The sequence below is a fragment of the Mauremys reevesii genome, linkage group 9 (genome assembly GCF_016161935.1).
Source record: "Mauremys reevesii isolate NIE-2019 linkage group 9, ASM1616193v1, whole genome shotgun sequence".
In the NCBI taxonomy this organism is placed as follows: domain Eukaryota; kingdom Metazoa; phylum Chordata; order Testudines; family Geoemydidae; genus Mauremys; species Mauremys reevesii.
Window position 1 is genome coordinate 3,597,091 of NC_052631.1, and position 12,645 is coordinate 3,609,735.

A 12,645-nucleotide genomic window follows, 5' to 3' on the forward strand; every position below is an offset into this window, starting at 1 on the left:
TCAGATGCCCACCCAACCACTATCCAGCCAACGTTCTTCTCTGTCAATGTTTTTAACCCTTACTTCACCTAGCGCCCAGAAACCACAAGCCCCACACGGATTTGATTTGAAAGATGGCCCCTTTCCAGGTTATGTCTGGTCCTTGTAAAGTTAATTCCTCTGGCAATAACGCTGGAGGCGCAATAGTAGGTTTGAATCATGTGTTTCTTTTCACACGGTGATTTTTTTAACTATATGTATATTATAAATATAGCACAAGAACCTAATCCAGGCTTATGATTCTTTTTATTCTTTTCTCATGAAAGGTGGGGCTTTTCGGGTTGCATTGGTGACAATTATTTTTAATTGACACTTTTTCTTTCGGCCCCAGACACAGAGAATTCTTATTAAGAACCAAAAAGCTTTAGTTTTTTTTTATTAAAGCTGGCAGAGACTGAGTCTTTTGCTGACTCAGTTTGATAAACTAAAGACAGAAGAAAGCAAAGAATTTCACTTCCACCAAATGGTGGCTCAGCTTTTTCATTCTGTGGATCGCCGTGCAAGAGATACCCCCTCCTGCAACTTGCTTTTTAGCAACGTTGGAATGGGAAGGGCAGCGCAGAGCACTGGTGGTCCATAGTTAAGTCAATGGTGCTCCACCCACACGCATTGCACAACCTGAGACTGTGAACCTTCTGGGGAAGGACCTGTCTAAGCTCTGTATTTTGTTTAGCAACCAAAGTGTTCTTGGTGCTGAGCACTTTATTTGTTAGCTGGTGGGCAGTGACTCAACAGACCCAAGTTCTATACCCAGCTCTAACAGCACCCAGCATGTGTGACTGTAGCCAAGTCACTATCTTGTCTATCAGATTGGAAGATCCTCAGGGGAGGGAGTGTCCCTTGGGCAGCTGCTTAATGCAATGGGGCCCTGCTCTCAGGGGAGGCACTACCATAATACAAATATTAACGGTAATTGTTCAAATTGTGGGACCACACTATCCTTGGAGTATTTGAAAGATGGAAGACAAAACAAATATATATAGAGAAAGAGAAAGTAAAAAACCCAAAAACCTAAATTAGGCAAGTTTCTGAAAACCATAGACAGCCACATGGAAAGATACGACTAATCAATCCAGAATGTCCCTGGGAACGAGGCCCTCGTTTTTTTATTATTCTGAATAAGAAACTGGATGTGTTCAGATCTCATTATGGTGCAAAATCCAAAAACAGGTTCTCAGGCCCCTCCTGAACTGTTTTCTACGGGTGAACTAGTTCTTTCCAGATTAGCTAGTACAAAAACGTTTCCTTACTGCGAGGAGGCACCTCCTTCAGAAAATTACATGGAGGGTTTCCTGTCTTTCTTGGCAAAAATCAGCCCTTCAAAAAGAGACAGGACAAACTGCCTACAGCCTTACTGCCACGCTCGAACATGCCCCCAAGGAAAACAAATGTAAACACGGCTCCTGAAGTGCTCCCATCTAGACAGCAGGTTTGTGGGACCTCCATTTACAGGAGTAGTCACTACCATTGACACCCATTCCCTATCAGGGCCTGTTTGGTTTTTGCTCATGTTAGAAAACCTTGCCAACAAAGGCCTGTTTCAATGTTCTCCCATGGCCTGAAAGCTCATGCATCATGGGGCATGGCTCCCCTGGTTTGTTTTGCTCTGTTTGAATGTTGAAGAGCAGTTCTCTCCTTACTGTAGCTGCTAGAGCAAGAGCTAAAGGAAGGCTGTCCAAGTGCCTGTTGACCATTTAGCTGGCTAGCATACCGGGCTGAGGCAGGTGCCCCAATCCAAGAATTAGCCAGGGTGCCCCCTTAAAGGCGAGCAGATGGAGGACGTGCTGCGATGCACTCTGGGAGTTGTGCAAATCTTCAGACTGAGGGGAGAGAGAAAGAGTTTTTCAATGTGGACCTTCTAACTTGCATGGGATGAGGCAGACCAGTTCTATGGGCGTAGTTCCGCAGTATGGAACCTACCCAAACAGGTGCCAATGAGTGGTTTGAAGTTTTTCCACCTTGCAAAGTGCCAGAACAAGACCCCCTTCCTCTACTTCCTATCTCTAAAAATCTAGGCGATTCCAAGGAAACACTGGAAAACCAGAAACCGAGGAAAAACTGTTACTAAAAGGGTGAGTTAGCACATTTGAGCCCTCACAGATCAAGAAACACCACAAGTTAAGATGGCATGTGAACTCTTAACGCTCACCTTTTAGATACTGTGAGAGTAGCAAACGTGGGGGTGGGTTTTTTTCAACCTTAGGTACACGTTTAGCATCATAGAACATACGTCATATCTTCAGGAAGGATGACTCCAAGATGTTACGTAATTATGTGTATCTGAGGCGAATGTAGACAAAATGGTACAAAGTTTTTGAGATAACTGTGTGATCAAGCAATTAAAGGCTATTGCAATGTACACACACTCAAAAGGGCGGGCAGAGTTAAGGTGTGCATGCATCTTTAACACTGGCGTTTCCGGACTCTCGCTACTTTACCATACTGTTGACATATGGGGGAGGGGGGAGGTTGCATAAAATTGGATTTACTATTTTTAATGTGCTGTGCAGAACCCTGATTAGCAAGGGATGGGCAGTGATTTATTTAAAATAAAGAAAGCATTGGTCCAGTTAAGGAAGCCACCTTAATACTGCAGGCCCATTTTTAACATGAGGATTGGAATAGCTATTGCATTTTGTGCTTCAAACAGATCCCTCAAAGACTGCTTTTTGAAACTGGATGCAGTTACTGTGATTGTGCACAAACAAGATGAGTAACGGCACTAGCAAATAGTTATTTATATGCATGTGCAGCGAGCAGATCTGTAGGCACAGTTAATGAGCACACAACAGCAGCTTGCAATCCTGCCCCAAACTTGAGAGTCAAAGTTCACAGAGTTGTGTATTCTGTAACAAAATGTTGCAAGGACAAATCTCTGCTAAACCCAATCTACTGGAGGGAAATTTAATTAACTCTGTGTCGCCACACTTGTGGTTTTCCCAGGAGTCTTGCAATAGTAGGTGTTTCTCTTGAAGCCCCAGCTTCGAGAATCAAAAGGCTTCATGAAAATCTCAGCTTTCTTTAAAAAGAAGGGCAGGAAGAAAATGGTTACAGAAAATAGCATGAAAACGTGAAGCACGTTTACCTGCAAGACTTGAAATCCAAGGGGAAATAAAACGAACAACCCAAAACATCTCAGGATTTATTAAACCAATCTCATAATTTAAAATGGTCTGACTCGTGATTTTTGATCGTTCGAGTTTGGCCATACTGTTAACTTTAGTTCACCCTGATCTCTTGCTTAGATTTTTATTTTCCTACTGCAATCAGTCTTTTCTACATGCAACTGGTTCTGGTAGTGACAGCTGATTGCCACATCTTTCACAGGAAAAGTCTGTGTGTTTTTTATCCGAGTGGGTGGGGTCAGATGCATGAGACTCTTCCTTGTGCAGAAAACAATCCCAGGTGTAACACTTTTGAAATGTCTTGTTTTCTTCTGCTTCAAAAAATGGGAGGAGACATTATGAGCCCTGGTATATGGGAATTCACTGAGTGCAAGTATCCCACAATGAATGACATGTCATATGGCATAGACTTCACCTTAATTGTAAGGGCTCTCTCTCAAGCTTAATGATACACCCTTGACTTCTCATTACAAAATAAAAATAAGACCGTTCCTTTTTTATAGCTTGACTTTCAGTTGATTTTTATTTAACTTAAGCTCTGGGTTCGATATCACTGTTTAAAAAAAAAAAACTTCACAGGATTTTAATTTTTGTCCTTTAAAAAAACAGATTTGCTTGACCTTATTCTTGTGTTCTCAAGGAATTCAAAGCTCAGAGAGACTCTTCTGAAGTCCTCCACAATCCAGTCTTAATTTGTAGTTAATTTAATTAATTTAACGCTGTGTACAAATGTAAAAACTAACTTGATTAGACAATGTGTTTTACTGGAATACCTACCACAAGGTCATTAGAGAATGCAGAGAGAAAATTCGAAAGACTCATTGCTTGTCATATATATGAAATAAAACAAAGTTTCACCCAACAGCGACTTCTGCTTCTCTTTGGGATTTCTGGTCAACTTTTGATCAAAAACCCACCACAGAACCTGAAGTGCAAGTCAACCCTCCTGTTACCGTATCCACCGTCCTTTGCATCTTTCATTTCTAGGTCACTGCTCCAGTCCAGCTGGATCAACAGTGACAAAATGTTAGTTACCATCTGATAGGTGTTCACTGGCTCAGGAAAAATAAATTGGTGGTCTCAGGCCAATGCCTAGTGGCAAAATGTCCATACCTCACAAAGCCACTCCTATGTGGGAAATTAACTGGCAGCCTTCAAGAGCTATGAGCTAAGCCTAGCATGACTCAGCCATGAACAACCTCAGAGGAGGCCGTTCCTTGATGCGCTCTGTCAGCCAGGACAAGAAGATCCACTGGCAACAGACACTGGTTCCCAATAGGGCAAGGTGGGTCAGCCCTGCTAAGCCACTCCCAAGCAGGGGAAAGAGCGTGATACAGTAACCTGGCTTCCTTTCTTAATGTTGTTGCCCTTGGGAACAGCAAGAGAAAGCCAGAAACAGGGCTTTAAACTCTGGGGCTCTTAAGAAGGGTGGGGCCTTCTCATAATTAAGCTTTTAATAGGTCATTGTACTGCAAAAAACTCTTCCAGTCAGGTAAATTCCTAAGCTGTCATTAGAGAGAAAGGAGAGGACAGACATTAATCAAAGCACATGAAGTCACATGGGGGGGGGGATTAGTTACTCAACAAAGAGTCCAACAAGACTTTAATACCCGTTGAATTTGTCAAGAGGATGGGGCAATCCTCCACCCTCTCTCCTCAATGTTTGAGTGTATTCTTATTTCTAAAAGCAGTAGCAAGGAAGACAGCTTTCAATCCTCTCCCGCCCACCCCAGCAGGAAAGCAGCCAGATGCCTATTACCACCCATTCCAAGGCCCATGTGAAACGAGTTGGTGGATTAATTAGCAACAGGGCAGAGCTCTAAAGATGGAAATAACTGCTCAAGTGCTTAATAGATGTATTGGTTTTAGGCCAGTCCCCAGTGGACATTACAAAGAAAAAAAAGAAAAAGGAAAAAACCTTACCACCAACTAGCACTAATTTCATCGGCATTACCTGGCAGAAAGGCCAAAGCTGAGTGGGCCAGGAAAACTGGGTATGTCCACACGACAGCCAGCCCGCACAGCTACGGTGCTGCGGCTGTGGTTCCCGTATGTACAAAGAGTCTACACTATGGGCTGCAGCTGTGTCGCTCGAGTGCAGATGCTACCTACACTGACAGAAGGTTTTTCCCACTGATTGAATTAATCCACCCCTCCTAGAGGCGGTAGCTGGGTCGATGGAAAGATTCTTACATCAGCCTAGTCGTGTCTACGCTGAGGCTCAGGTTGACTTAGCTACGTTGCACAGAGGGCAGTTTTTCACAGCCCTGAGTGATGTCGCTAGGGTGATCTAATGTTTAGATCTGAGTTACCTTTTCATCTCTCACACAGCCCCCTCCAGGGCAGCACTGAAGTGTACTGGTGGGGCAAGCCAGCGCGACATCTCCCCATGCCGTTGTGTGGAGAAAGGAATTTGGTCTACAGGCCTGTTCACTTTTCACCAGCAAGTAATTCAAATTTCCCCTGCACGCCCCCCCCCCCACACCAGAACTGAAACCAGCATTTATCAGCTACTACCACATTTAGATATACAGATACAGAGCATGTGATCTAGCAAAGGACTGAAAACACGTGCTTGACTTTGAGCTCACGAGTAGCTCCCTTGATATCCATGGGACACCTCATGTGCTTTGCTGCATTCGGGGCACTAAATGCATTGCAGATCCATCGCATGAAAGCACTTTCCAGAGACAACTAAGGGGAGAGGGTCAAATGTTTTGGTGCCGAATTTTTGTCTTACAAAACCCTGTACCATATGTAGTGAAAAATGTCTTTAAAAAATAGATAATATATATCCATCCCCACCCCAAATGGTGAACACAACCCAAAATGCAACAGGGGCACTGTGCTGGAGAAATGGAAAGTAAAATTGACCAACACAATTTCCTTAAGATGAAAAAATAAAATTACACAGTATGAAGAGAGAAATCCAGATTTTCATATGTATTTGAATTACGACTGTCTAAGGCATGATTACTAACAGGTGAGGAGGAGATCTTTGGTTTTCTTTACGGCCTCCCTTTCATTGTAGGCACACAACAACAATTTGGTTTTTGAAAGAACACTATTACGTTTGTCTTTCAAAATCAGTTCGATTTCCTTAAGAAGACTGGACACTCTCTGAAGTGATGTTGGCAAACAGAAAACGTTCAAGATACGCAATAATTTCCTGTCCATTATATGTCAATTTCCACCCTCTCCCTGTCCCCACATCACCTTAATTTCTTTTTATTTGGACAATGAAAATAAACTGGTCAATGTAATTTTTTAAACTCTCATGCAACAGCAGAATGCTGGCCAGTGTGTTTTAGTTGCAAGCACTGTGGGAGAACATCTAACTTGATTTAAAAATTGTAACCTGTTATAATTCCAAAAAAACCCAATGTACATTTTTACTGGTCTTAGATTTAAAGGTTATTTTATGGGACCAAAAAATGAATCTTAAAATTTATCCAGTTACCTTGAGTTTTAAAGATGGGGAGTGTACATATAAGGTGATCTTGACAAGGGTTAAAAACCAACCACAAAAAAGGTTTAAGGTGAAAGAGAGAAAACAGTGAATCTTTTAAACTTGGATGCCTAGGTTTAAAATCATTAGCCTGAAAGAATACATCTAAATATGTGAATATATGAGAGAGATTCATTTTCTTCCAGAAGGGTAATATAGGATTCAAAGCTTAAATTACAAATTAAAAATATAATTGGACACAAAGAAAGCAAAGGTCTCCTCTCCAAATGGTCCAATGGCCTCTCTTGCATAAAAACATTTAAATACAAAGATATGATTCTTTGCAGGCACAGAACTTCCCTAGTGATCCAGTACCGCCAATCCCAAGAATTCAAAAATCATGAGTTAGACCCTCAATATTCATGGGATTATCTTAAAAGATATGTAAGTGTGTAACCCACTTTGGGGGGAGGGGGAATCTTGCATGATCACATGATTCCAAGAGCTGGGGCTTTAAAAAAAAACCCACCACCACATGCATCAGAAATAATGAGAATTGGCAACACTGGCAATCAATCCCTGCCTGGAAGATGAGTGTAGGATAAGAAAGAAAGAAAGATCCACACCCAGAGTCAGAAAGGAGAGTATTGTTTGCAAATCAGCACTCATGGCATCACTGTTCATTCAACACCACGCTTAGCGCACTAAATCGGATTGTAACATCTTGACTGAGGAAGCCGAGTGGAGATTTAAACCCCTTCTTCTTCCTGTGCTAAAATCCTTATTTTCAATCTGCGGGACTGGATTGCTGTTCTGAATGTCAACCAGTGTTCAGTGCCCAGGCCTCTTATTCTCTGAACTGGAGACTTAGGGAACACATTTTGTGCACCTTGGGTGCACTTCATACCCCTTGGGTTTTCATGGAATCTCTGGGACTTTTATCCCTAATGGACATGGCCCAGATTAAGATCTTGGGAGGAGGGGAGTGGAAAATTACACACTGGACATGAGTCACTCCTATCTCCTTATTGCAGTCCCATAGCTTTTTACTAGCCCTTCCAGTGGCTTCTAGGCCCAAGTCAAGGAGGGTGTCCCTCTCTGCAGCCTTACCGTCCATGTTGCTGACTTGGCGGTGCTGGACTGTTGAAATGACACGTCGAAGCTGTGAGGTCCTGGGTAGTCTGTGTTCGAGGGGATGGCAGGGGAGGGCGAGAGGGCGTCGAAAGTGGAGCTGGGCTGGGCGTAGGGCGAGGGTGCCGTGACGCTGTTCTGAGCGTGCTCCGTGTTGTAGGGGCTGGTGGAGGAGGAGCCATTTTGAATCTGCTGGTCCATGCTATTTAGGAGCCCCAGGTTTGTGTACTGCGGCTGCAGAGAGAGAATATTAACAGCGTTAGCATACACTTACAAACAGGAGACGCAGGTCAGGCCGCCTTTGCAGGCTAGAAATTGCATTAACTTACGTAGCATTTCGTTAGCACTTTTCATCGAAGGAGCTGAGAGCGCTTTGCAAACATCTGCTAGTTATGTCCAACACCACCCTGCGAAGCGCTAGCCCATTTTACAGAGGGGGACACTGAGGCAGCAAGAAGACACTTGCTCCTGGTCACATGGTATATCAACAGCCAGCCTGGGAAGAGACCCTACAGCTAATAGGTTTAACAATGAGAGGGATTAACCACAGGAAAAAACAACCACGGGAAGTGGTGGAGACTCCCTCTTTTAATGCTTCAGATCAAGACTGGATGGCTTTGTGGAGGAGATGCTTTAGTCCAGCCCAAGTTACTGGGCTCAATACGGGGCAACTAGGTGAAATTTAAGGGCCTGTGTTATATAGGCGGAAAGGCTACAGGATCTAATGGTCCCTTCTGACCTTAAAAAAAAAAAAAAAATCTATGGACCTCTTAACCCCTAATAATCCTGTACTCTGAGCCCTAGACCTTCCCACTCCCTAATTTAGTGGCCACCCTTATTCATTCGCTCAGTGAGTAATCCCATTGAAATCAGTGGAGCGTCACCAATTAAGGAGCTACTCAGTGTGAACGGGCTACAGTGCGTGGCCCTTGAGACGTTTGCATTGTCTCTCTCATTCCCACCATGGCTAGTCACAGGCATCGCCCACTGTTCAGACAGGGAAGGGCAGAAAGGAATTACTGCAGGTGTCTCGCTGAGCATTAGCCTTTGGCTTGCTGGATACAAGTTTCCTTTCATTCCAAGGAACAGCAATGCACAGGAAGGGGCGAGCAGCTGTATTTGTATAGTGCCTGATATTTAAGCAGGCAGACAACACCAGCAAGTTCCTGCCCTGAAGAGCTTCCAGTTGGAAATTAGACATGGCCTGACCAGGAAGGACAAGGACAAGTGCAGAGTCCTGCACTTAGGACGGAAGAATCCCATGCACTGCTACAGACTAGGGACCGAGTGGCTAGGCAGCAGTTCTGCAGAAAAGGACCTAGGGGTTACAGTGGACGAGAAGCTGGATATGAGTCAACAGTGTGCCCTTGTTGCCAAGAAGGCTAATGGCATTTTGGGTTGTATAAGTAGGGGCATTTCCAGCAGATCGAGGGATGTGATCATTCCCCTCTACTCAGCACTGGTGAGGCCTCATTTGGAGTACTGTGTCCAGTTTTGGGCCCCACACTACAAGAAGGATGTGGATAAATTGGAGAGAGTCCAGCGGAGGGCAACAAAAATGATTAGGGGGCTGGAGCACATGACTTATGAGGAGAGGCTGAGGGAACTGGGATTGTTTAGTCTGCAGAAGAGAAGAATGAGGGGGGATTTGACAGCTGCTTTCAACTACCTGAAAGGGGGTTCCACAGAGGATGGATCTAGACTGTTCTCAGTGGTACCTGATGATAGAACAAGGAGCAATGGTCTCAAGTTGCAGTGGGGGAGGTTTAGGTTGGCTATTAGGAAAAACTTTTTCACTAGTAGGGTGGTGAAGAACTGGAATGGGTTACCTAGGGAGGTGGTGGAATCTCCTTCCTTGGAGGTTTTTAAGGTCAGGCTTGACAAAGCCCCGGCTGGGATGATTTAGTTGCGGATTGGTCCTGCTTTGAGCAGGGGGTGGAACTAGATACCTCCTGAGGTCCCTTCCAACCTTGATATTCTATGATTCTAGGAAGGACAAGCAGGGAGGCTGGAGATCAGTGGTATGGGAAGAGAACAGCTACAGCAGTGAGAGGTGACAAGACGACAAAAGGTGGGGAGCCCCCCGAGGGTCTGTATGTGGCACAATCAGAGGGACTTTTCCTGCCTATCCAAAGCTCCCCGGGGATCACAACCTTTGGGGGGGGGGGACGGGACGACAACAGTGAAAGTCCAGGCAGTTCTACAATCAGTCAGTAGGGGGCAGTGGAGGAGACAGGGGGCAGAAGCAATTTTTCCCTCATGCGCTCACATGCCTTGTTTTCCCACAATGCACTCATCTCCCCCCCCCCCCGGGACAAAGGGAGCAAGAGGCAGAGTCTCTTTCCAAACCTACCTCTCCTGCCTTGCATTTAGGCTAATCGCTCCCCACCCTCTTCCTCGTAGAGGTAGCTACGGCCTGACCAAACAGCAGTTCCACGACAACCATAAATTATGCACCAAGCGGGGAAGCCCCTTAAGTCAAAGCACTGATTTTAGATAGCGAGGTGCATAATTAAAAGCTTCACTGATGAGGGGTATCCACACAGCACTCCCATCCCAGTATGCGGCGGGCTGCAAGGAGATCTGGGATGGATTCACTGGGGGAAGTCTATTCTTCACTGGTTCTAAGCTCTTTGTCAGGGTTCGCAGGGTGGCATCCCTGGACGTTACAACCATACAGAAAAACATTTCACATGCTACGCGGGAGCATCCAACATTTGCAAGGCTTTGGTTCTATTTCAAGTGTATTCTGCTAGATAGAATCCCCAACCTCTTGGACACTCGGCCATCCCCCAAGAGCAGAATATGGTAATGAAAACAAAAAGGCACCAAGTGGCACTCAGCAGATTCATCTGCAAGGCGGCTTGACTCTACTGATACGTTACAGCAGGTTTTAGTTACACTCCCAAGTTGGGCCAACAGCCTTGGTTACTTTGAGGGCCCTTATGTAAGGATGACGTACTCTTTCAGGGTCTCAAGGGTGATCAGCAGGCTGAGGTATGGAGGAGAAGGGGTTGGTAAAGCATGGGCTGGAGAACCGAACACACAGGGTTGGGAGCCAGCATGGTCTAGCATCCTTCACTAGAGGTTCAGTGCTGCCTAGCATAACGGGGCCTCCCTTGTGGTTGGGCCTCCAGGCACTACTCTACTACAAACAATAATTATGTTCTAAGTAATAATCCTGGGTGAACCAAGGACCTCCTGTATAGCCTTGGGCTAGCCATGTAGCCTCGCTGCCTCAGTTTTCCCATCTGTAAAATAGGAATAAAGTTTACACTGCCTACATTACAGGGTGATTGTGCGATTCAGTCTATGTCAATGTTTGTGCTGAATTTTGAACACACGCAGCACTATGTAAGTGTCAAGTACCGCACTGATAGTAAGTAGACAGCAATCCAGGCCAGAATTTTTCCAGGCACCTAACCATTCTTGAATTTCAATGGGAGTTGGACTCCTACCTACTTTAGACTCTTTTGAAAACCCAGCCCCGTTTAATCTAACTTTGATATGTGTTTTTCAAAGAAACTGTAAAGGCCCCTAGAGCTCGAAAAAGTAGACTCCTTCCCTTCACGTCTCCTGGAGATTAGCATCTGACACACTTCCTAATGAGCAGAAGAGACAGAAGGAACGCTCTTATGAAAAGCGTCTGTTGGAGCAGCTCGTCAAATGGAAGGGTGGGGGGGAGAAACTAGCCTTTTAGTCAAACTATTCATAATAATTCCAGGCTGCCTAGCTGGTAATGAGGAAGAGACGGAACAACTATACTGGATGGAGTGCAGATGCTGAAGATGCTAGCAAGATGTCAATTAAAGAGCTAAATATCCCATTAAAGTTTAAGAACTCCTTAAGGGAATCGACGGATCCTCGTCATTCCATTCAATCCAGGGGCCATCTGTCTAAATGTTAACAGTGGACTATCCATTCCATTACATTTATATATTCACATTCCACAGCTGAATGCCACGTCCCCATCTGCTCTTTAAATAACTATTAATCTCCTTACACTTATCCTAGCGCTGACACGAGCAGCTGTTTGACTCCCCTTCTTTCCCTCTGACTCCTACAAATCCTCCAGCCCTTCCTGCTCACCCCTGGACAGGTGCGGCACAGTCCAGGTGACATGGAAAGAAAAGGCACTGGCATACACCCGACTGCACTAAACCTCTGGTATCCCAGTTGGAGGCCATGCCCCAGGCAAAAGGCTTGAAAAGTTGTTTGCATTCAGGGGTCAGTATCTGAGATGCTCACGAGCCCTTTGGTAAGAATCAGATAAGTCTCTCAGAGGCACACGCCTTCTGACAACAGAACAATCAGAGGGGCAACCAGCCGGGAGAAGGAGTACACTGGAATTCAACTGAGCATTAGCTCAGACGGTAATAAAACGCCTCCTTCACCAGGAAGGAGTTACAGACATTGTGCGCTCAAGAGAACAAAGAAAAAGATAATTTGTGCATGCTTGAAAGCCAGCCCTTAATAGAGAAACGATGCAAAGTATATTTTTAAGAGTCAAGGATTTTTTTTTTTTTTTTAAGTTTTTGCATTAGAATTTAGATACAAATCTTTAAGGCCCTGACCCAGCGAAGAAGTTGAAATCATGCACAAGTTGAAATAAACGAGACGACTCAATGTGTGAAAAGCAAAGCACACGCTCAAAGCTTTTCAGGATCGGGGCCCAGTTTTGCCATTGATCCATATGCCAATTTCTCGCTAACAAGAGTAAGACTGTTGTTCATGTAGAAAGAGGAAAGAAAGTGACAAAACGTTCAAAGAATAACTTGTCAAGTTTGAGGCATCACATTTTTAGCATCTGTGTTTTCAAAAAGGGTCAGTTCAAATTGTTTGTAGGTCCCTCCCCTCTTTTTAAATTCCTGACTTATATTAAACACATCAGAGTAGATTTTC

The 12,645-nt window shown here is 44.6% G+C and overlaps 1 protein-coding gene across 12 annotated transcripts in view; it reads right to left on the reverse strand.

Annotated features, from left to right (window-relative positions):
• The window catches only part of TP63 (tumor protein p63), a 205,385-nt gene that overhangs the window by 54,556 nt on the left and 138,184 nt on the right, over positions 1-12,645 (reverse strand). For all 12 annotated transcript variants that reach the window (XM_039488796.1, XM_039488795.1, XM_039488807.1 and 9 more), the window contains one exon: positions 7,723-7,977. In XM_039488796.1, coding sequence (XP_039344730.1) covers positions 7,723-7,977 — 255 coding nt within the window. The remainder of the gene's footprint in view (positions 1-7,722; positions 7,978-12,645) is intronic.